We start from the raw sequence: 24,497 nt of genomic DNA, 5'->3' as shown, positions 1-24,497 counted from the left end.
AACGACCCGAAAAATATTGATATTCAAATATTAAAGAGAGAGGAAAATGGAAACAAAAACAGAACGAGGCAGTAGGCTTCGATGACATCGCATTTTAGAGATAATAATAATAATAATTTCAAGGAATTACCCAGGGATTCGTCGATGAATACAGGGTTTCGTCGACGAGAAAATACCGAGAGGGGGTGTGGAGCAGCCTGAATTTCATCGACGAATATAGGGACTCGTCGACGAATTTAATGAAGGACTCGTCAACGAGATGACGAGTCTCGTCGACGAATCGGGCAGTATAAATATATAAAAACTGGAATTTTTAATCATTTTCAGCGCTCCACTCTCTCTCCTCTCTCTCTCTCTCTCTCTCTCTCTCTCTCTCTCTCTCTCTCTCTCTCTCTCTCTCTCTCCTCTCTCTACGAATCCTCTCCCTTCTCTCTTCGATCCCGGCCCCACCAGTCGCCGGATCGACGATCCAAAGCTACCACGATGCTCCTGGCGGAGTTCTCCACAAGTCTGCCGGAGTAGATCGTCGGGAAAATAAAGTTGAATTTCATCCCAAATTCAGGGTAAGGTCTTTTATTTAGTTTTTGACTTCCTGACAGTTATAAGAAATGATGTAAACTAAGAAATACTGATATTTTGTTCTGGGGGATTGCATTTTCAGGATGTTGGGTTAAGAACCCTGCGGGTATAGAGCCAGATTTTTATAGGGGGTTTTTCAAAGTTGAGGTAAGGAAAATATGCTATGCTATGAATTTTCATAATGCTATTAGAGATTTTCTCAACGCATATTTATTCCAGTTTATTATACAGTATTTATAGGATATGAATTTAAATGTTGTGTGGCCTTAGGGGATTTTCATGTGATGAAGAAATTTATATAGCTTTTATAATGTATCATACTATACTGAATACACAATTATTGACAGTATATACAGTTTATATAGTTTTTTTCAGTATATGAGATTATACAGAATATACAAATACAGATATATATATATATATATATTCACAGAGATTATACAGAGAATGTACATGCATATATAGTTTTTATATGAATAGTTTTATGAAACAGATATGTACATATATACATACACATGTACACAGTTACTCATATCAGTATTTATATTACAGCTTTACACAGAACAGTAATACAAAGTTATAGCATGTCATGTTTCCTATTACCATAACATACAGAGTATACAGAAAAAGTATATAGATAGATACATATATAGAGGTAGCATCAAGATGCTACGGATACAGTATACAAAAATTACAGAAAGATAGAGTTATGGTAATTTTGGAAACATGACGGAAATAGTAAAAAAATAGATATGTATATATGTATATAGTATCATATCCCTGTGAAAAGATTACAGACAGATATAGTACAGATTTAGATTACAGAGCACGGTACCGTTGCTATATTTAGATAGAGTGCAACCACACATTTCAGATAGTGTGTGGGTACCGTCTAACCGTGTTCGGAGAGGATGGAGCTCCTCAGTACGCTGGGTAGAGGGGGGCCGGTTAGACGAGGTACTAGCCAGTCCCGCTCCTAGGAGAGGATGCAGTTTGGTCGGGGTAAGGTAGTGTAGAGTATATTGACTTATCTGGAGGGCCGACCAGATAGAGTCCCGCCTACGGGCCACACAACCCTGTCATGAGGGGTCAAATCATGATGTACAGAGTCCCAGGGATAAAGAATAGATATGTATATGTATACAGTTTTACAGTTTATGATGAGTATAGTATGATATTATTAGTATGAAAATAGAAAATACAGATGATACAGTACATTTTAAATTGAGTAAGAATAGATATGTTTTACAGATTATTTATTGCATTACAGTTCAGTTGCTATTTTTAAGTATTCTTAACTTAGTTGTCACACACTAGTAATAGCATATTTCCACTTACTGAGCGTCGACTCATCCATTACCTTAACGTTTTTTAGGTGAGCCAGTTAGGCGAGCAGATCAGGCTTGCAGATAGAGTGTAGCTCAGATCACACTGGTTATAGGGTGACTTTTTGACAGAGTTGTGTATGTTTTGGGATAGATGATACTGGAGGGGCATTTTTGTATGGTTAGTATATTGTGGATTCTGGTATTGTACAGTTTATATATAATGGTTATATGATTTATGTTTTCACTGTGTAGGAATGTTTATTGTATATATTTATATATATATATATAAAATGTATGTGAATTTTGAGGGTGTTACATGGAGTCTAACTATCTCTTGCACATAAAGTTCTGTCAGCCTATTCATGGAGTAACTGACTCTGATCGGAACAAAATGTGCAGTCATTGTCAGCCGATCCATAATTACCCAAATGACGTTCTCTCAATGCAACGCTAACAGTAACTCCGTGACTTTCCATGGAGATGTGTTCCCACTTCCACTCAAGAATGTAAAGTGGTTGCAGTGGTCCCGTTGGTCTCTAATGTTCCGCTTTCACTTGCTGGAATATTAGACACTGTTCCATTAATCGGGCAAGCTCCTTCTTCATATTACTCCACCAAAAGGATTCTCACAAATCTCTATACATCTTTGTACTCCCTAGATGTACGGTATAAAGAGAGCAATGAGCCTCCTCCAGAATCACCCTTTTAATCTCTGCGTCGTTAGGTACTCATAGTCTGGTGTGAAATATGAGAACCCAATCATTTGAGATATTGAAATTTTTTTGTTGCCCACTCCGTACTTTCTCCACAATTTTCACCAATTCTGTATCATTTATCTGAGTAGCTTTAATCTTTTCCTGCAAGGTCGGCTGGATTACTAGACTTGCGATAAATTCCAAGTGATTCCCTTCCACCACTTCCATGCCAAACCTCTCTAGGTCCATCCTGATCTAGTGTTGGGCCACTACTGCCGAAACTGATGCATCCACTAACTTCTGACTCAAAGCATCAACTACCACATTATCTTTCCTTGGGAAATAACCGATGGTGCAATCATAGTCTTTTTTAAGTTCAAGCCATCTTCTCTATCTTATATTCAACTCCTTTTGTGTGAAAATATAACCTTTCCCCGTTGTATTAGTATGCACCCGAGCCCTTTTTAATACGCATCACTATAGATTACAAAACCCCCTTCTCCTGAAGGAATTGTCAGCACTGGTGCAGTGATCAGCCGTTTCTTTAACTATTGAAAACTTTGCTCACACACATTTGTCCACTCATATCTCATATTCTTCCTGGTCAACTTTGTCGGAGGACTTGATAACTTAAAGAAACCCTCCACAAATCGGAGATAGTATCATGTCAATCCCAAGAAACTCCAGACCTCGTGGACATTTTTTGGTCTTGCCTAGTCCACTACAACCTCTATCTTGCTCAGACCCATAGAAATACCATCCTTGGATATCACGTGCCCCAAGAATGCTACTTGTTCTAGCCAGAACTCACATTTCTTGAATTTGACATATAGTATATTTTCCCTCAGCACCTAAGCACTATCCTCGGATGACCCTTATGCTCTTCGAGACTCTTTGAATACACCAATATGTCATCAATAAATACGACTATGAACTGATTCAAGTACTGATGGAAGACCCTATTCATCAGGTCCATGAATACAACCAGATCATTAGTTAGTCCGAATGGCATAACCAAAAATTCATAATGGCCATACTTGGTTTGGAAAGCAGTCTTTGATACATCCTCTGATTTAACTTTCACCTGATGATACCCGAACCGTAGATCGATTTTTGAGAAAACTTGCATTCCCTAGAGTTGGTCAAAATCATTGATACGAGGTAGCGGGTACTTATTATTTATCGTCACTTTATTTATCTCTTGATAGTCGATGCACATCCTCATCGACCCATCTTTCGTTTTAACAAATAACACTGGTGCACCCCACAGAGATACACTTGGCTTAATGAACCCCTTATCCAACAACTCCTGTAATTGCTTCTTTAATTCTTTCAATTCGGCTGGAGCCATTTTGTATGGATCCTTAAAGATCGGCGCCATTCCCGAAGATAAATCAATAGCAAACTCCACTCGTGCTTAGGAGGTAACCCCAGAAAATCCTCCAAATATACGTCAGGAAACTCCTTTACTATTGGAATATCCTTCAACTTAACTTCCCCCTCCGGTGTATTCTTTACCCAAGCTAGGTACCCCTAGCACCCATTCAAGAGTAACCTTTTAGTCTACATGGCTGACAAAATTGATGGCGAGGCGCACACGCGACCCCACAAATCTAAACTCCTGCTCTCCTAGAGGTATAAACACCACCTCTTTCTTGTAATAGTCGATATTGGCATATTCGGAAGATAGCCAGTCCAAATCCGTGCATGTCGAGAACTACAAGATTAATAGGCAACGTCTTTCCTTGAATACTAATCGGAAAATTTTCAAGTATCCTCCTACACGTTACTACGATCCCTGTCGGTGTAGCCAATGATAAATCGACGCCTAGTGGCTGAGCCTCTATCCCGCACAATTTAATGAACTCCCGAGCCATGAATGAATGTGTTGCCCCTGAATCAAACAACACAATAGATTTATGCGACAAAAATAAAATAGTACCTATCACCACGTCGCCGGTGTCCTCTGTATGTCCCAACATAAGTGAATACACCCACGCCTGGGTGATGGCCCTCTGGTGGCCACCTTGGGGTGCTAATTATGTCCCTAGAACTGATGAGGTGTGGGTACATCATTGAATGGTGCACGACAGTCTCGTGTTATGTGGACAGGTCTACCACATCGGTAACAACCAGCTAATCTACCCCGACACTCACCCCAATGCTTTTGATGACACATGGGGCAAGGAGGGCATGAATAAGTTCCCTGAGGAGCTCAAGGCCCCACCTCCTATAGCTGACCCACCTAGTCACCAAGTTTCCTCCATGTATTCTAACTAGTTCCGGTCTGAAACCCATGAGGCAGGGGTTTCTTCCTTTAGTTCGCTACCCCCTCACACTCCTGTATACTAGCCTCCACTACCAAGGCTTTGTCCATTAGTTTACAGAAACTCTGGGCTTGCAACGCCACCACTTGCGCGTGTATTCCCTACCTCAGACCTCTCTCAAACCTCTGGACCTTCTTCAGCTCATCTGGGACCATGTACGGGGCGAAGCGAGATAGCTCTATGAACTTGGCTGCGTATTGTTGTATGGTCAAGTGCCCTTATGTCGGATTTAGGAACTCCTCCGCATTAGCTTCCCTGATGGAAGTGGGGAAATACCTGTCTAAGAAGATCTCCTGAAAACGGCTCCAAGTGATAGCCGCAAGTCCTGACCTCTATTCCTCCAGCATCCATACTGCTCTCCACCATCGTTTAGCCTCTCCTATCAATTTTAAAGTGACGTACTACACCCTCTGCTCATCAATGCAATGTAAAATAGCCAGAAGCTCCTCAATCTCTTGAACCCAATCCTCAGTCGCGATCGAGTCCACTCCTCCTGCAAATGTCAGCGAACTCATACGAGTGAATTGCTCGATAGTGCAGCCCCGATCTACTTGCAGGTGATTCTGTCCTCTGAGGTCCCGTCGAATTTCCTTCCTAACTTTTTGGGCTAAACCTCGCAGCACTGTCGAGGTATCTACATCCTCCTCGTTAGAAGTATCCACATTATTATTACCTCCGACGTCTATGCCCTTATCCTTAGGATCCATCCTGAAAACAAAGCAAATAATAGTTTCTTAGAATTCTATTGCTGGGACCTAACCAGTACAACAAATTAGGTAAAACTATAGAATTGCTTACATTCTCATACTGAAATACGTAGACTTTCCTGATGCACTTTTCTCACACAAATAAATAATCTAACCTTCAACTCCCCAATCCAAGGGTCAGCCTTACTACTCAGAAACAAAACCGTTGATGGTTTGCCATGATTTTTTTTGAGATCGTCACCTCAGGAAAACCACAGAAGACCGTCAAGGGAATTTTGCCTCCAGGCTACAAGACAAACCCCAACATCTCAAGTACTTTGATTCGTTATCCACCCTATACCTAACCTACTTTACCTTGTCTAGGCTACCCCTTTCTTACTCTTATCACCACTCATTCCTATACTTTGGTAGTATAATTCCTCTAGAGTTTGCAAAGCCTAACAACCTAGGCTCTGATACCACAATAGTAGCGACTCAAAAATTATGCTATATTTTTTTTTTCCATATAAAATAAGTCTGCTCTGAAATCATGACTGTAGCACCCCGAACTCAATGGGGCCCATAGTGCTATATTCTATAGATAATTTAAATATACAACCAACGGAAGCAAGATATACTTTTACAACCATGCATACCAGAGTACTACCTCTCAACCTTAATATCAACATCTCCCTAAAACATATTACAACCCCGAATAACCAAAACAACTAGATATGAACAAAATATTGTCCCAACACTACTCACTCTCAACTAGCTCGTCTAGGTCCCATCCTGAAGCTCCTAGACTCAGTTTTCCAAAGGTCTTGAAAAATGTGTATATTTAATGGGGAATATATTATTGTTAGTATGTGGCTAATATGAGTTCTCATGAATTTAAACACATTCTTTAATTTAATTTATTTGATAAATATGACATTTGTACAACATAATTCACACCTATATAGTTGAAAATACACATTTCTTTCATAATATAAAATAGTTCATTTGAATAACCCTATTTACATAAATTCACATATATACGTTATATACGTAGAAGAAACCCCCTTTTGGACATACACCATCATCATGTAGAAACCCCCATGATCGGGTTGTGCGATTCGAAGACTTGACCTAACCCTGGCTGGCCTACCACCAGGCTGCGTCAAACCTTATGTCTGCAAGTCCAATTTACCTACCCAGCCTAGTCTAGACTCCAAGGGGGTACACAACCCTTCCATGGCTAAAATCGACTTTTCATTACCAACACTTCTATCCAAAATAGTATGGTTGCACTATCTCAAATACTAACTATGATACCGTACTCTCATCACAACCGGTCCTCAGGGTTCTTAAACCATATAATGCAATTTAAGTAATAAAACTGTAATAAAATTCTCATTTTCTTATTTCAGTATAACTATCAAATCAAACCCGACACTCAACCGTCATATCAAACCTGGCTCTCAGCCGTCATATCAAACCCATCTCTCAACTGTTATATTAACCCGGCTCTCAACCGTCATATCTTATTTCACAAATTCCACCACATTTTCAGTATTTCCATCAAATAGTCCAAATCACATTTTTACGATAATACCACAAAAATACTCAGATTTAAATGTGTAGTAAAATATAATTAAATCTCATGCCATATAATTTATTCTATAATTATAATTATATAAATTACTGGAAAACATGTCATTTTATATCCAATATCTGTTTTACCGAAAATACCAGTTTAATTATCTCCACTATTTATTAAACTCAAAATATGTATATAAAGGAAAAATGGAGATAACCAACCCCACTCACTTTAATTCTTTACAAAATACGTATAATAAATCAAATCAATAGTTTTAACCGATCAAATCATTTAGAAAATTTATTATAATAACCTAAAAATCAAATATTTTAATTCAATCAGTTCAACTTTAAAATAACAATTATTATAAAATCTTTAGGCTCACAAACACCAATTTAATTAACTCATAATAATAATAATAATAATAATAATAATAATAAAATCTAAAATCTAATTTCCATATGATAGAATATTCAGAAAAGCGTGTATATAATTCCTGTAATCTTATATTACAATTTAATTAGCTAAATTATAAAAAATCCTGACATAATTTATTTCATTTACCTCACTCCAAGAGTGGTGCTTACGACGCTCCTACGGTAAATCCATTCTGGTTAAAATGTTAGTGGCCGAGATAGGAACCCAATGGTGTTTTGTATTTTTCAATTGGGGCACTTATCGTCAAGAAATTGAGGGCAGAGAGAGAGAGAGTGAGATGAGAGAGATGTTAGGAGAGAGATGAGATGGCGCATGAATTTGTGTGGGGTGGGGGTCTCAATGAATGAAATCAATTTTGGTTTCTGAGGGTTAACGAAGCCTAAGGTAACTTATAAAATACATATATAATGTTATATTACATATATTATTATATTATATTATTAAATTAATAATTTATTTTTTTTATTTATTTTTTGGAATCACAACAGACTTGGTGTTGTCCAAGTCAAGATTGCGCACCATTGGCTTTGGGGCTTGGGGTGGGGTGGCCAATGGGCTGTCCCTGTGTGCAAATCTACATGGTGTTTTGTTCTGGCTTGGACCCAATCTGGAAAGGGGAAAAAGGTGAGCTGGGAATGTGACAGATTGTGCCCTGCCCTAAGTGGTACTCTGTTTTGTTTATTTTGGCAGGGAAGACTATGGGATTCCCCATCCCATTTTACAGTTGTACTACTGATGCTTAAAGCCCAACTACGAGAGAGAGAGAGAGAGAGAGAGAGAGAGAGATTGGGGATGATAATGTAATCACTTTAATTATTTATTAGGTTTTATGAATATAAAACTAGGAGAGAATTAATACATTAGATAATATGGACTCAATCATCTCAGATATTATGATGAAGAAAAGCATATAGTCAGCTTAGATTAGATATATAATGTTTGTAAAATGAAATTGTATATGCCAATTGTCTCGAGAAAAAGTTCACGCAAATTTATTAGCACTTATTAAGATTATGGAAAATGACATTATACAATTCTTTTAGTTTTTAACCTAAGAACTTCTCATGGGATGAAAAAATTGAAGTATTCTTGAATAGGCAATTTTACTAATGCATAAATGATGTTATTTGCTATAGGTGATTAACTTGAGGGGCAAAAATATTTTTAAATATTTTATCCAAATTAATAATATATATATATATACATATATATATATATATATATATATATATGCATGCTTTTAAGAGCACAAGGACAGTTGTAGAAATATTTTATAAAAAAAACATTTTCAAAGGATTATAATGAAATGTTACCTTATTTTTTAATTTTTGAAATTTGCACTAAAAAAAAAATGAAATAAAGGGTTTATTTACCTGTGGAAAATATTTTTCGTTTTTATTTTTAGAACTCAAATAATTACAAAAATGATACCCTGTTTTTCAACTTATCAAAAATTATATAACACACTAGGAATATGAAAAAAAATAATTATGTTTTTTAACTTTGCAATTCAAATTCAGATAATTGAAAACTAAGGTAGCAATATTTTTATAATTATTTAAAAATTAGCAATAGAACTAAAAACTATTTTCGTCAAGTAAACAACGACAAAACTTTTTATGTTTTTTATTTTTTTATACAAATGTTGCACAACAATAATAAGCTAGTTTTTTTTTTTTTTAATAACCCTTTGAAAAATAAAAAGTAGAAAGTAAAAAATATATTTCACACTTTGAAAAAGTCCTTAGATTTTTGTTCTCTATCTTTGAAGAGGCCTTAGATTTGGAGTTGTATTGGATTTGCCTAAGATATAATATAAAATTGTATTGAAATTTATTCCAATCCACTAAAATCCAAATTGAAAGGCCTAAATTCATGCTCTCACTCCCAAACACGACCTGAAAATAGTTACACTAATATTTTCATGAGTATTTATCACTCACTTGTGCCTTCATTTAATATTATGTATTAATGGTAATGGAGTATGGACATTTTCTACAATGAAGATTTTTGTAATCTTAATATTTTTCCTTAAGTAGCTTCCACACGCAAAAAAGTAATGGCGGTTTTTTCAAGTTGACTAGTTAGTGAAAGAGTAGTATTTTTATATATTTTAAATGAATAATTATCATTAGTGTTCTTTCAGAGCAACCTAGCCAATCAATTAGACCGTAAATTCAGCAGCTCAGCTTAAAATTGATTGTGTTTTCTATGGCAATTCAATAGGTCAAATTCATTCAAACCCTACTTGATATATTTTTTTGAAAAAAAAAAAAGTAAAATATCAAATTGTGAGAACCAAAATCTTGAAATGCAAATGAATCAATTAAGTTTTAGACTTAAATATTCTGAAAGTTGTTAATTAAATTATTATTGATCTATAAAATTGACCAATTTTATTAATGAAGTAAGTCTAATGGTGTTAGATGCAACTATGGCGAGGTATTGTCTGCTTTGACCCACTGACCTCATCGATTTGTCCTATAAAAGCACCTCATATAATTGAAGTCCAAACCATCCATATAAACCTAAGATCTCCCTAATACACATTCGATGTGAGACCGTGATAGGCTCTCCCGTTCAATCTCTAACGTTTGCGTCAAAGTGATCTCCTTAGTACACATATGATGTAAGACTATGATAGGCTCTTCCGTCCGATCTTTGATGTCCGATCTTTGATGTCCTTATCAGAGCGGCTTACACTTTTTGGTAGAATTCACTCACATGATAGTATCTATAGGGTGGATCCACTCGTATGATAATACCCTTATGGTCACTTTGATACCAAATGTAACAATTTTAGACCCAACTCTAGTGAGATATGACAAGCTTTGGCCCATTGGTCTCACGGGTTTATCCTATAAAAGGCGCATTCCCTAGTTGAAGCTCAATCCCTCCTTATAAGTCCAAGAATTATCTAATACACATTCGATGTGAGATCATGACAATCCAATGTAAAAGTAACAATTGATCATTTGGTAGCCAATTGGGTTCCACTAAGCATCAATGAGTTAACCTATTTTATGGCTAAGTTAATTTTATCACCTTGTCAGTTATTAATAATTAGCTGTTATAACATTACAATTTTTAAATAATATCTTATGGTCTAATAAACTCATTAATTTCTCCAATTAAAGTAATATAACTTAGAACAAAATTCAATAGGTTATTGCAGTGTTATGCTTTTTTGAAAATTACAAATAGAGACATGTGCAGTGTAAGAAATATTTTAATTTATATTACATAATATGCAAATATTTCAATATAATTTTCTTTTATGGTATGTCTATACAAAATGATTAATTAATAAAACATTAAGATCAATATACTAAACTCAGACTAAAGTCATTAGAAAATTAAAAGATTAAAATTTATTATGTTAAAATTTTGACAGCATCTCTAATTCACTGATTATGGATTGCTAAATAAAAAAAAGGTTGAAGTAGTGATGGGTTGCTTCATATTTGATTAACAAAATGAAATTAGGTAATAATGGTAGGAAACAAAAAAAAAAAAAAAAAGAATGAAGAACGGGCATAAATTAAGTGAAAATTTTGATTTAATTCAAATATACAAGTAACAATTAGTTTCTTTGTTACTTTTTATTTAATTCAATTTTGTACATAAAAAATGAAATAATTGTAAAAATAGAACACGATCAATGTGCTGTAACTCCGTTATCTTGTTGCCTATATTTTTCATTTTAAAAGTCATTTATAGTTCCTCATGATACTTGTGGGACTTTTGGTAATTAATAAAAGAGGACTTACAAGGTCTTCATTTTTCTATATAGTATCAATTCAGATAAGGTAATCGGGTGGCAAAATTTCTTGACTCGTTAAGGCGAGAGAGACAACACGATGAGATATTTTACAAGTAATGTGCTGCTGAGTAAAATGAAAAGCTTCATTCGTATGGATTAGCTGAATATACCAAGTCTTCGTCTTTAATTGACATTATTTAGTTTTCCTCTGATTTTCCTCTAGTTTATGTTTGCGAGTAATTGACATCATTTTGCAGGTAATTTGTTTGTTTGTTTTGCTTGATTTTGATTCCATATAGGCATGTTTAGTTTGGTTTAGTTGGATTATGGTACTGGTTTTTTTATTATTAGTTTTGATGTTTGGGATGATTTTTATTATTTATTTGTAAATCTCATGTGTCTTACTTGTAATCACGGTATTCCTTCATCATAAACGAGGACTATCAATAAATTTGAGATTTCGTAAAAAAAAAAAAAAAAATTCTAATAACAAAATTCTTTTTGACGCAATTTTGTACGCAAAAATGAAAGTTATCAAAACAACAACGTGTATGCTAAATGTACAAATAAAGAATTTGATGGGTTTCATATGTAACTATAATTTGGATCTTCAATGCTTGCGTATGCGCCACTTTGATAAATTTCTCATGTTACTAAAACCGATCAATCAAAATTAAAACTCTGTTAGTTATTTGTGATTTTTAAAATTTGAAAAGTTCAATTCCTTTATTTCAAAACTAGTATTTAATCTTCTTGAATTCACAAAAGAAAACTTTCACCATATTAATTATGAGGATTAAATTGAATGAGGCATATTGTTGATGACAATCAAGGCCAATAAATGGAGGTGCTGCCCTTTTTTTAAAAAAAAAAAAAGAAAAAAAGGAAAACTTGATCTTGGGTTGGGCAAGCTTGCCTACTACATTAAAAATGTGAGTGAATAAATTTAAATCATGTTTTCTTTGGTTGCATTTTTTTTATTATCAGGTGAATTGATGATGTTGGTCATAATCAGGACTGAATAATTCAAGAACATTCTAATGAAAAATCAAACTTAAAAGTAAATAGTTTGCATGTATTTAATTAAACGCGTCTTGAATAAATTTACAATCAAATCCAATCCAAACCTAACTTGCAACTTTAATAATATCTTCAAAAAGGAAAAAAAAGGTAAATAATTAATTTAAAATTTAAAATTTCACGATGTTATAGAAAATTATATTATTTAATTTTCGCAAAACACTAGTTTTATTGATCGCGAGCTAGTCGAGTTTGAAAAAAAAAAAAAAAGAAATGAACTCCCATCTTTCAATGAGCACCTTTCTTCCAATTAGTGTGAATAAGTACTTTGTCCTTAGGGGAGATGCACCTTAATACACTATACAATTGAGAAAAATGCATATAATTTAAATTTAATGACTTTTAACAACAAAGGATTAGATTATGCACAAATAGCTTGAGCTTTGATGCATTTTATAATATTTTACTGGAAGAGTTATTATTATTATTATTATTATTATTATTATTATTTAAGTATATTTGGTTGATTGTAAGCAAGCACATATGTGTGTGTGTGTGTGTGTGTGTGAGAGAGAGAGAGAGAGAGAGAGAGAGAGAGAGAGAGAGAGAGAGAGAGAGAGAGAGGTACCTGGAGGTCCAATATGAAAATAGGAAAATATTAGAAAAAGGAAAAGAAAATATAATGGAATCCACTTTTTCATTTTTGGTTATCAAAGAGTGAAAAATAAAATATATAACAAAATAATGAATAAAACTAATAAATATGTTAATATTAAAAATTGAACCCAACCTCACATCCACGATATATGACGATCACCTACAACCAAGAAAAAAAAGTATGCTTAGAAACCCCTATTGGTCTCAAGGAGACCTTCTTAGATGCTTAATTAAGTTAGACTCGAGTAAGTGAAAAAATGGCTTATAATGTCAAAAGTTCTGAGATGTCTTATCTCATCCCTAAGGTCCCTTTTATAGTGGTCAAATCCCCTACCATTAATGTCAAGCGCCTTAATATAAAGGAATTACAATAATTATCTCCTTCTACTTCCTCTAACCTACTAAAAGGTTACACATATGTTATTAGCCCCCTTTTATACATTCTCAAATACACTTTAAGAAACCCATTGATCTTCTTAGATATGTTATATACTTTCAGTTTTCCTCCACTCCTAAACCTAAATATTATTTTTTAGGCTATAGAGCAAATTGTGGATTTATCATTTTTTTTTAAATGGTCAATAGAGCTTTCATTCCACCTTATTTTCATTGATTGCTACTAAGTAGGGCTTATCTGTTGGTATGTCAAGATTCATCTGTCTTTTAAGTAAGGGCTCGTTTATCTTATAAGTAGGACTCATTTGTTTATATAAGCACAACTCATTTGTCTTATGATCATAACTTATGTATCTATCAAAATGAGCAATACTCATCCATCTATGAATATAGTTGTTCTGTCTTATGAGTAAAGACTCATCTGTTGATATGAGCAAAACTCATCTATTTATGAGAATGACCCATCTATTAATATAAGTATTGGTCACCTACTTGTGAGTAGAACTCATCTATCTTATGTGCAAAAGCTTATCTATTTTATGAGTAAGGGTTCATCTGTTGATTTAAGCAAGGTTCATCTATTGATACGAGCATAACTCATTTATCTATAAGCAAGACTCGTCTATCATTATGAGCATACCTCATTTTCTCTTGGTTATTCTACAAAATGATTCCATTTAGCTAGTCTTGTTGTAGGAACCCAAACCCCAAAAATGAAAAGAAAAATAAATAAAAAGAAGAGGAAGAAAGAAATGGGTTTGGTATAGGTCAAACCAATGACTGTTTCAGAGAACTCAGAAAAACCAACGACCGTTTTAGGCTGGAAGGTTTGGTTTGAGACCAAACCATCAACAATTTTGGAAATCTTAGGAAAATCATTGTCGGTTTCAACTACCGAGAGGTTTCTGAGAAAGAATTTGGTTTGGTAAGTGGCCAAACCGTTGACGGTTTTCCTCTAAGCAACTTACCTATAAATAGGTGTAAGCTCATTTTTTTTTAGAAAATAATCTCTCTCTCTCTCTCTCTCTCTCTCTCTCTCACATAGGGTTTGGATTTCTCTCTCTTTAAAACTCTCTCGGGTCTCCATCATGTTCTCTGATCCTCTTTCCTTCCTCTCAACTGGCCAATTTCTCTTTTTTCGACGAGTTTGGGAAAAAGCTAGGATTCATTCAAAGGAATATGGTAGGCATATTTTTAGGATCGGGTAAGAGGATTAGATTTTGTCAGTTATTTTTTAAGTATGAACCGATTAAATTGAAATATATGATTACATGAACAGTATGTATATTTTCTGAACGAATCAGGCTTATGAAAATTATAGTTTTGATTATTATACGTATTTGGTAAAAACTAAAGTGAATGTGTTGTTCATCTCCTTTTTCTAGTAATACATATAGTTTGAGTTAAATTAAACCCTAGAGATGATCATACCCTTGTTTTCAGCAAATCTTACGTTCCCTAGGTAGTCTTGTAACGCCCCAACCTGGGTCTGCTAGGGAGCACTACATCTCTCATCCTCCACCTGGACCAGACAACAGGGGGTGGGCTTTATCAGACTAATGACTGGCCCTACAGATCAACACATGTCTTTTTCAGTGTGTTTTGTCCTCACTCACACACTTCCTGAGAAAACTTCCTAGGAGGTCACCCATCCCAATATTGCTCCAAGGCAAGCACGCTTAACCGTGGAGTTCTTATGGGAAAGCTCCCGAAAAGAAAGGTGCACCTTGTTGATATGGGTAGTAATATCTAATCTTTTTAAATCTTTTCATCCATGGGGTATCACATTCTCCCCCACTTATAAAAAGCAACGTCTTTGTTGCGAACCCCCATTACGAAACTCAGGTGATGTGAATCTCATCACACTTCCGGCTGGGTGTTGGCTCTGATACCATTTGTAATGCCCCAACCTAGTTCTGCTAGGGAGCACTACATCTCTCCTCCTCCACCTAGACCAGAAAATAGGGGGTGGGCCTTATCGGACTAATGACTGGTCCCATATACCAACACATGTCCTTTTCAGTGTGTTTTGTCCTCACTCACACACTTCCTGAGAAAACTTCCCAGGAAGTCACCCATCCCAATATTTCTCCAAGGCAAGCACGCTTAACCGTGGAGTTCTTATGAGAAAGCTCCCGAAAAGAAAGGTGCACCTTGTTGATATGGGTAATAACATCTAATGTTTTTAAGTCTTTTCATCCATGAGGTATCACAAGTCTATTATATTATAATTTATCAGTAAAAATTGTATGGCATAAGAATGATTAAAATGGCATAAATGAACATAATGATTAATACAATTATGATTCAATTGATATGACGACTATACGTCGAGTTATGATATGACGACTATACACCGAGTTATGATATGCCGGTTTTATGCCGAGATAGAATATGCCAGATATTTTACAGAATTATGAATAGCTTATGTTTTATACAGATTTATGAAAATTAATTCATGATTACAATTTTTCTCATGTAAATTACCATATATGCTCTAAGAACCCTGAGGAATCAAATATTATGATGAGCACGGTATCGTAGCTATAAAATTTGGCAGGGAGTGCAATCACACGGGTATGATAGTATGATGATGGATAGTCGATTTGTGGCCTGGGTACAGTACTACTCCCGATGATGTTCTAGGAGACCCCTCCCGATGAGGTTCCAGGTGACCCTCCCAATGGGCATTCCGAGTATAGGGTAGGCACAATGTTACTTACAACCTACTTTGACTTAGCTATGGTCGGCCGGTCATATGCTAAGTCCAGTCTTTGGACCGCACAAACCATCATGGGGGGAAAGCATGTCAATGGGAAAGCGTGACGACGCTAGTTCAGCAGTTTAGGTTGTCTCTACTATGCATATATGGGTAAATTTATTAAAGAGGGGATATATTGAGCCGACAATATGTTATTTAGAAATTATGTATTTTTAGTTATACAGGTCAATACAGTTTTAAAATGCCATTTCATGTGCAGTTAAATAATGGAAGTATTATGTTCACACGGAAACTCATGTTAGCCACACACTGATATTAATCTAATCCGTCTTACTAAGAAGTGTCTCATCCTAATATCCATCTCATTTTTCAGGTCCTACAAGGAACCGAATCTAACATACTATGGGGTTGGGATTAGACTGTTGGTAGTGGTTGTCAGAGCTGGTGAGACACCAAATATCATGTTTTGTTATTTTGGGTTGTAATATAATGACAGGGAGTTTCATACGTGTAATTGGGACCGTTAGAACTCTGGTAATGTGTTTTTTGGTGGTTTTTCTTCCGCTGTATGTTTTATATTCAGTAATGACAGAAACACCCGAGTTTCCCTTTTTAGGGCGGGTTGTAGTATTTATAGTATCAGAGCAGTAAAATTTTCGAGGCGTTACACTTGTAGCCTTTTAAGGCTTTTTAAAAAATATATATTTCATTACATTTAGATATCACTAAAAGGAAAATGTATTGTAATTAGGTTACATGGCGTGCATTTTGTTAGCCCCCCAAGGTTTAGATAATTTTGGTTTTTATGATTAGAAATTGTTTAATAAGATTTCAAGCCATTATAGTTTGAAAATTGAGAGAACTTGAAAATTTTATTTCTTGCATTTTTTTAGTTGTTTTTCTCTCAGTTATATTGTATTATAACTTGTATATCTCTAAGAATATAAGGGTCATGGCTTAAAAGTAACTAAACCATGAAAAACAAACAAAATTGAGAAACTGTTCCAAACAACCTTACTAAGGTGAACAACTGGTCAAGACCGATCAGAAGGGATGATTGACCAATCCACGCAGAATGCCTAGGTGATCGATTGCCCTTAATGGTAGGTCGATTGGCTTAGGTAGAAAACTCGATCGGTTGACTGATCTTACTTTTCAAAGACTTAGCGAGCATTTTTGCATTCTGACTACTAGTACCCAGTTGACTAGCCTATGACACAAGTTGACCAGTTTGAACAACAAACTGATTCTAATGGCAAATAACAACTAGTTCCACCAAAAACTTTATATATATATATATATATATATATATATATATATATATATATATATGTCCTTTTATGCTCAAAGAACAATAGAGATGCTATTAATATTGATTTTCTAAGTTTCAAAACTCCTTTTCCTCTTTTAGTCTTTTTTGTGCCTCAATTTGCTTACTCTTGAGAGAACTCTCTACAACTCGTGTCATAATTTTGCATATTCTTTGAGAGTTGTTTTGTTGTGCTTAAACTTGTAAATCATTTTTTGTGAGGAAAGTTGTTTTGTAATCATCTCTTATATTTGGTTTCTTTGCCTCCATCAAAGTAATGTGTATTTGGTTGTTTTGTTGATGTATTGTTGTCTTGTCATCGTTAAAATAAAGGGAATAGTAGAACTTTAAGGTAATTGACCCTGATAAGTGAATGTAAATAGGGATAAATGAACCACTATAAAAAAATAATGGTATTTCTCTCATTCCTACTCTCTTAGGTTAATTGTTTAATATTTGCTTATTTGCATGGTTTTTTTTTTAAATTAGAATATCAAGCACTTTAATTTTAATTAAACCCTATTTATCCCCATAGGGCAACCAACACATCTATCAATATTTTTTATTATTCTCTTTTAGATTTGATCCTTTACCATAATAAGGTTTTTGATTATCTAGCCTTTTCAGGCCTTAGAGTTGATCATCCCCAATTTAGGGATGAAAGTTCCAAATATTTGTATGGACAAGGTGTCAAATTATGTGATTATTAATTCAAATAGTATTTTTCATGACACAAGTTGTAACGAACTGTGTCGCTAATCATCCAAAACCTAGTTAAATCACCTCATCTAAACCAAGCCATTCACAAGACTAACATATATTCAAATTTGTATGTGTTGTATATATTTTAATAAAAACTCATACAAAATAAATGAACCTGTGAATCATAGTGACAAAAATAATTTAGATGTAATATATGATACATGTGTCATTTATAAAGGTACATTAATTAATATTTATTTAAAAAATAGTCAATTATTTATTCGCATACATGTTTTTATTGTATTGGAAAAGACTAATGTTATGGACTTCACCTCTTTCAAGAAATTATCTTAGAGTAACAATTACTCTTACATGGGTAAATTAATGAAGATACACTACCCTAACTAAAGTAAAGGAAATATGACTTGAAAGAATGTAGTATTGAAAATGGAATTGATTAGATTTTCAAACTAACAAGTTGAAGAGTGTAAAATATTGAGAAAAATCAAAATATTCTTCAAATTTTGTGACTAGAAATAATCTAACAAAGTGCATCATTCAACAGTCATTTGTTCAGGCAATTGAAAAACATGCATTATATAGAGTGGAACTCAAGCTATTGGGAATGAATCCTATGTTTTTGTCAATCTCTCCATGCCTTGGAGTTGAGGCACCACCCATTTCTTTTTCCTCATTAGATCCTAGGTTGAATTGTTCCTTGATTTTAGGGAACCAATTAAAATGACCTGAACTTCCTCTAACTTTTTTTTTCTTGGTTACAAAAATCAAAACAAAGGAAAGCAAATTTCTCACAGATGGCACCAAACTATTAATGTTAAAAATTGAATCAGATCTCCACATCTATAGTCTGTGATGATGACCATTTTCAACCAAAAAGAACAAGAATGCTTGGAAATTAAAGAAACGAGTAATAGTATCAAAAGTTGTGAGCCTAAGATTTATCTTATATTTTTCCTTAACTCCCATTTATCTTATATTTTTCCTTAAGTCCCTTCTATAGTGGCTAAATCCGCTCGACATCAATACCAAGTGCCTTAACCTAAAAGGAGTTGGGAGTTATCTCCATTTACCTCCTTTAACCTACTCAAGGATTATACATTTTTTGTTAACCCCCGGTATACACCTTAAGTTACGCTTTAAAAAAACCCATTGATCTCCTTGGATACTTTATGTATCATGAATAGAAATTTTGATTTTACACATTTTTAACATTTAATTCTTCTTAATTTTAATAAAATTAGAACAAATTTTAATTTTCAATTATATCTGATGCAAAAGAAATAAAATAAAAATAGTTTTCTTTCTCGTTTTCATTTCTTTTCTTTATTTAAACAAAATCCTTGATTCAAACGCAATCTTAAGAGATTAAAAAAAAAAAAAAAAAGAGAAAAACAAAAGATAGAGTTTGAAACATTTACTCATATGTTGATCTATTTTAATTCAGATAAGAGGAATACCGCCCTTTCTCCCAATCCATTAGCCCTTTGGGTCTCATACTCATGAGAAGATCCTCAGCTTTATCTTTTTTCAATTTAAATAATATCTCTCAAGGCCAATAAAACTCATTTTGTATCTTATTAATGAACATCATGATTTCATAATCATATCCCTTAATTTGCATGACGTCCATATGACATTCGTATAACCGATCTCACCTTTATTTTCACTAGATATCGACCTAAATCAATATTAGAATACACATACGTCTAATTTGAATGAATTAAAATTTTAAATTTCAAATTAGATAAACAAATTTATCTTATAGGAGAATATCATTCTTATCTCAACTTTAAACTAATCTTTCTCCAATTTAAATTATCCTTCAAAATAGAACAAAAAGGTAACTTGATCTTGTTACTGAACTCGGAATCCCAAAATCCTCTCCTAATCCACGTGGCACCCACATGGCACCCACGTAAGCAGGATCCCTTTTGTTCCCATCAAATAAATTCCCCAAATTTTTGAAAATTTGTTATCCTACCGACATGGCCCACAACGGCCGTTCCCTTGCCCTCGCACAACGGCCGTTCCTTCATCACATGGGAACTTCAGCCCTTAAACCCTACAAAAACCCAACCCTGCCACAAGCTTCAGAAGGTCTCATCAATGGCGAACCCCGAAACCCCCGCCGCCATACCCAAGATCATCTCTTTACTCTCGTTCCTCTTACAGAAGGTCGCCGGACTGAACGATCTCAATCGCCGGGTACTGCCCCGGGATGTCTCTGTCTTCCACAGCACTACCCTCCCCTCCATATCGATACGGAAGTATCTGGAGAGGATTTTCAAGAACGCCGACTGCAGCCCCTGCTGTTTCGTCGTCGCCTTCGTTTACATCGATCGCATCTCTCGCATGCACCCCAGTTTCCCCATCAATTCCTTGAATATTCATCGATTGCTCATCACCAGCGTCATGGTTGCCGCCAAATTCGCGGATGATATGTGAGATTCTGCGTCTTTTTTTATAAAGAATTCTTTCGAGTTTTTAAATTTGTTTCCTAATGAGTTACCTAGTTTCTTGGAAACTCTTTCACTATTAATTTCTGGATTTGAAAATTTTGGAAATTCTTGAATGGAAAATATTCTGGGATTGTGTGAATTTTGAAATTCTCCTTCTGAGTTTCTTCAAATTCCTCTGGATTGCTTGAAATATAGCTTCTCTCTCTGCATCTGTTCTTGTTTTTTCCTTCTGGACCTAAAACATGCAACTGTTAAACCCTAATGATGAATCGCAAGACCACATTCCGATTATTTTTGGGTTTTAATAATTTGAAACCCCAGAATTCAGCTACCCAATTCGTCCTGCTTCCCCTGCATATTAATTTTTCAATAAATAAAACAGAGTACTTAATGCATTCATACTAATTCCTTCCTCTAATTGTTTCTTTTTTTTTTCTTTTTTTTTTCTTTTTTTTTCAGATGTCACAACAATGCCCACTATGCAAGTATTGGAGGAGTGAGCAGGGCAGAGATGAATTTTCTGGAATTGAAGTTTGTGTTTGGATTGGGATTCCACCTGCACGTCTCTCGATCCACCTACAACACCTACTGTTCCTACCTCCGCTACCAAATGTTGCTGGAATCGCCCCTGGATTACGTGGAGTCTCCTCCCAATATCAAGGAAAGATCTTCAGGGAAGCTTGAGGAATTGGGTTTCAAGGAAGATGGTGATTGGTGAAGATGAACAACAGCTGATTGTCTGATCATAATGAAGAAGCCTCTTAATTAATTGTACATGAAATTAGAGGTTGTGAAGAGTGAAAAATGAAAAATCCCTCTCTCTCTCAAGCTAGATTGTTAGCTTAGAAAAATTTTTGACTTTTAATTAGTTGGTATATACGGAGAGACGGGAGTCTTTTGCTTTACAGTCAGGCATTAAAAGATTTTCTTGTGTTCATTATTTTATTTTTTTTTTGGTTGAGAAGTTTCTTTTCAAGATGTTTCTCTCTTTCTTTTTATTTTTATGAGATACTTGTCAAAAGGATTCTCTACTTGTTCAAGCGCAGATGAGAGTCCTCTTCTTAGAGCTACTAGTTGATTGAAAAAGGATTAGAGCCAATTTTTTTAATTACTTATTTGACTGTGTTGTGGTTAACTTTGATTCTTGATGGAGGACACATAGCTACTAGTAGGCTATGTGTAGCTTATGTACACACATTGAGATTTGATTTCTATCAATCTGTTTTACTTTTCTAATATTTTGATTCTATCAAAATATGAAGCCATAAAAAATTTAGCCAAAGTTTAATCCTTTAACTTTTAGAATGAAGTGGTGAGTGGGAAGACGATGTTGCTATCTCAGAGAGGTCGTTTCATCCTTATTCGACATGTTTTATCATGCACGGCGACTCATACGCTAGCGGTCCTCTCAGTGCTTCTGGCGGTGATCAGAAATATTAATTTCATTCTCTCGTCTTTTCTATGGGGAGAGAGAAATGGTAAGACGAAAATGAAATGGTGTACTTGGTCAAAAGTTTGTAAACCCCTAAATGAAGGGGGTGTTGCCATTAGGGACCTTAATGATATTCAAATATCCTTTCACATGAAGTTTGTTTGGAGACTAATGACGTTAGATAATCTTTTGACCCACTTTTTAAAGATTAAAGATGTTAAATCAGGTCACATAGTGTTGTCTATGGTGTGAGTCTTATACTTCGGGAGTTTATAAACAAAGGGAAAAACATATGAATGTGGTCTTGGTGCAGGACAGCAGCAAAGACTCATTGACGAGTGGACAGAATTGTCGACGAGTGCCTTGTTCTCGTCGACGAGTGGTCGCTGAATTGCGAGAAAGAATTTAAATTTTGAATTTGAACATTGGAGTGGCTAGGTATTCGGAGGGAAACCTCTGAGGGGTTGATATATGTCATTTTGGGCATATTTCAACATGTAAGAGAGTGAGAGAGTGTGAGAGAATGAGAGAAGATCATTGTATTGTGAGACTTTTATTTTCATAGTGAATTTCTTGCCAGTTACTCCTGTGAATGTAGGCTTTGCCGAACCACATAATTCCTCGTGTCGTTGCCTTTATTATTACTCTCTTTATATTACTATGGTTGTGGAATGTTTTCTGTTTATCACCATTTTGTTTGTTGCAAGTATGTATGTGTGATCCTTTATACAATGTTCATTTCGCTACGCATTGATGGGAGATGCCACCCTTATTTTTGACAATACATGGCTTCAATCAATTATACTCTTACGTGCTTTCAATTTTGGAAGTTGAAAAGGAAGGTGCATTCCTAAGAGTAGGGTGAATTGAGATTTTAAAAATTCTTTTTACCCTTTTAAATTAATTCTTTCTTAACTCTTTTTGGTTTCAGCAAATACACATACAAAGTTGGTTTACAATCACAAGTTCGGCATAAAATTGATTTAGTTATATACCTTTATGAATGAGAATTCCAATTTGAATACTTCTTTCAATTCAACCAACCAAGACATCCAAAATAAGATTCTTAATATAAACTAATTTCAGCAAAACTTCCAAGATTCAACAATTGAGTAAATCAGTGTTGAGATTAAGTATATAGCTGATAAATTCCCTGTATTAATGACCTTGATTTCTCAATATGAAGCACAATAGAAATTTTCAATCACTCTTCCAAAAATCAGAATTTAAACAAACTTTCAATTAATGAGTCTTGAGTATTAATCAATCAACGTACTCCCTTACGGTTTCCACAATTTGTATTGATTAACCAACGTATTCCCGTTTTGGTTTCCACAATCCCAAAGTCAAATTAATTTTCAGTTTACTTAATATCCAATCCACGTGGTTTTATATGAGCAAAAATTAAATATCTAACCATGCAGTTTATATGAGCAGAAAATTAAATGAGAGTAGGAAAGAGAGTGACACCACGAGTTTTACAAGGTTTGGCCATACCTGGCTACGTCATCGCCTAAGGCAACAACCTAAGGATTCCACTATACCACTCCTTTGCGGGTAGAAGCAACCTTACACACTTCTTTGCAGGTAGGAGCAACCTTTTACAATCCCTCCTTCAATAGGCTAGAGTTCACCTCTCCAAAGGATACCCCACGTTTGGTCCAATGATTCAAAACCTAACTCGTCTACAAAAATAAGAACAAATTTGATGTACAAAGACATTCTCTACAAGAGCTGATTAGTACAACAATAAAGCACAATTCTATATACTTCAATTCAAAATAACAATAGAAAGAATTTGAAACTTTAGAAGTATATCACCATGAGCTTTCTTTCTTGATGGAAAGAATTCAGAATATGCTTAGAAATTTGAGAGAGTTTCACAGCAAAACTCAGTAGGGCACTTAAGAAAGTATGTGAGCAAGAGAGCTTTTGAGAGTATTGAGTTGTGTATTGCTTGGTGTATTGAATCCTTTGTCTTGGGGGGTATTTATAGATGTTTAGAAAAGAGTATTTCGTGTTCCCCAAGTGACCTGCAATGTTTCTCAAGTTTTCATAATGTTTAGAATTCAAAAACTCAATTTTGGAAAATTCTCATTATTTTTAAAATTGGAATTCTTGAAGAGTTAGTCGACTGGGTACGAAGAGTCAGTTGCCTAAATCATTAAAAACATTGAGTGTAACGACCTGATTTTTTATGCCATTTTTTTTTTCCATATATTGTTAAATTACACTGCTTTGATACCTTGTAATATAATCCATATCATCATTACGGTCCAAGTGAGAATCGTGGAACCTATGTATCCATAAACTACCTATGCAGTGGAAAACAAAATGCATATAACCATATTTTATATACAATACCAGAGTGTCAATATTTT

General features: G+C 34.7%; 2 protein-coding genes across 2 annotated transcripts in view; one reads left to right on the top strand and one right to left on the bottom strand.

Moving 5' to 3' along the window:
- LOC131165728 (ricin-like) overlaps positions 1-24,497 on the bottom strand; it is a 630,504-nt gene that overhangs the window by 228,951 nt on the left and 377,056 nt on the right. The gene's annotated exons all lie outside the window — the stretch shown is intronic.
- On the top strand, positions 20,224-21,783 carry LOC131165727 (cyclin-U4-1-like). The gene is made up of 2 exons (XM_058123745.1): positions 20,224-20,666; positions 21,144-21,783. Exons 1-2 carry the CDS (start codon positions 20,332-20,334, stop codon positions 21,400-21,402), a joined length of 594 nt encoding a protein of 197 aa, XP_057979728.1. The 5' UTR covers positions 20,224-20,331; the 3' UTR covers positions 21,403-21,783.

Source organism: Malania oleifera, chromosome 10 (genome assembly GCF_029873635.1).
Source record: "Malania oleifera isolate guangnan ecotype guangnan chromosome 10, ASM2987363v1, whole genome shotgun sequence".
In the NCBI taxonomy this organism is placed as follows: domain Eukaryota; kingdom Viridiplantae; phylum Streptophyta; class Magnoliopsida; order Santalales; family Ximeniaceae; genus Malania; species Malania oleifera.
This window is presented reverse-complemented; position numbering and strand designations above follow the sequence as displayed.

What these genes read in the sequence shown, in the direction of transcription:
- LOC131165727 (XM_058123745.1), top strand. Translation starts at nt 20,332, where the DNA reads ATGGCGAACCCCGAAACCCCCGCCGCCATACCCAAGATCATCTCTTTA. An exon ending in GCCAAATTCGCGGATGATAT is followed by an intron (nt 20,667 to 21,143) that starts GTGAGATTCTGC and finishes TTTTTTTTTCAG; the next exon opens with ATGTCACAACAATGCCCACT.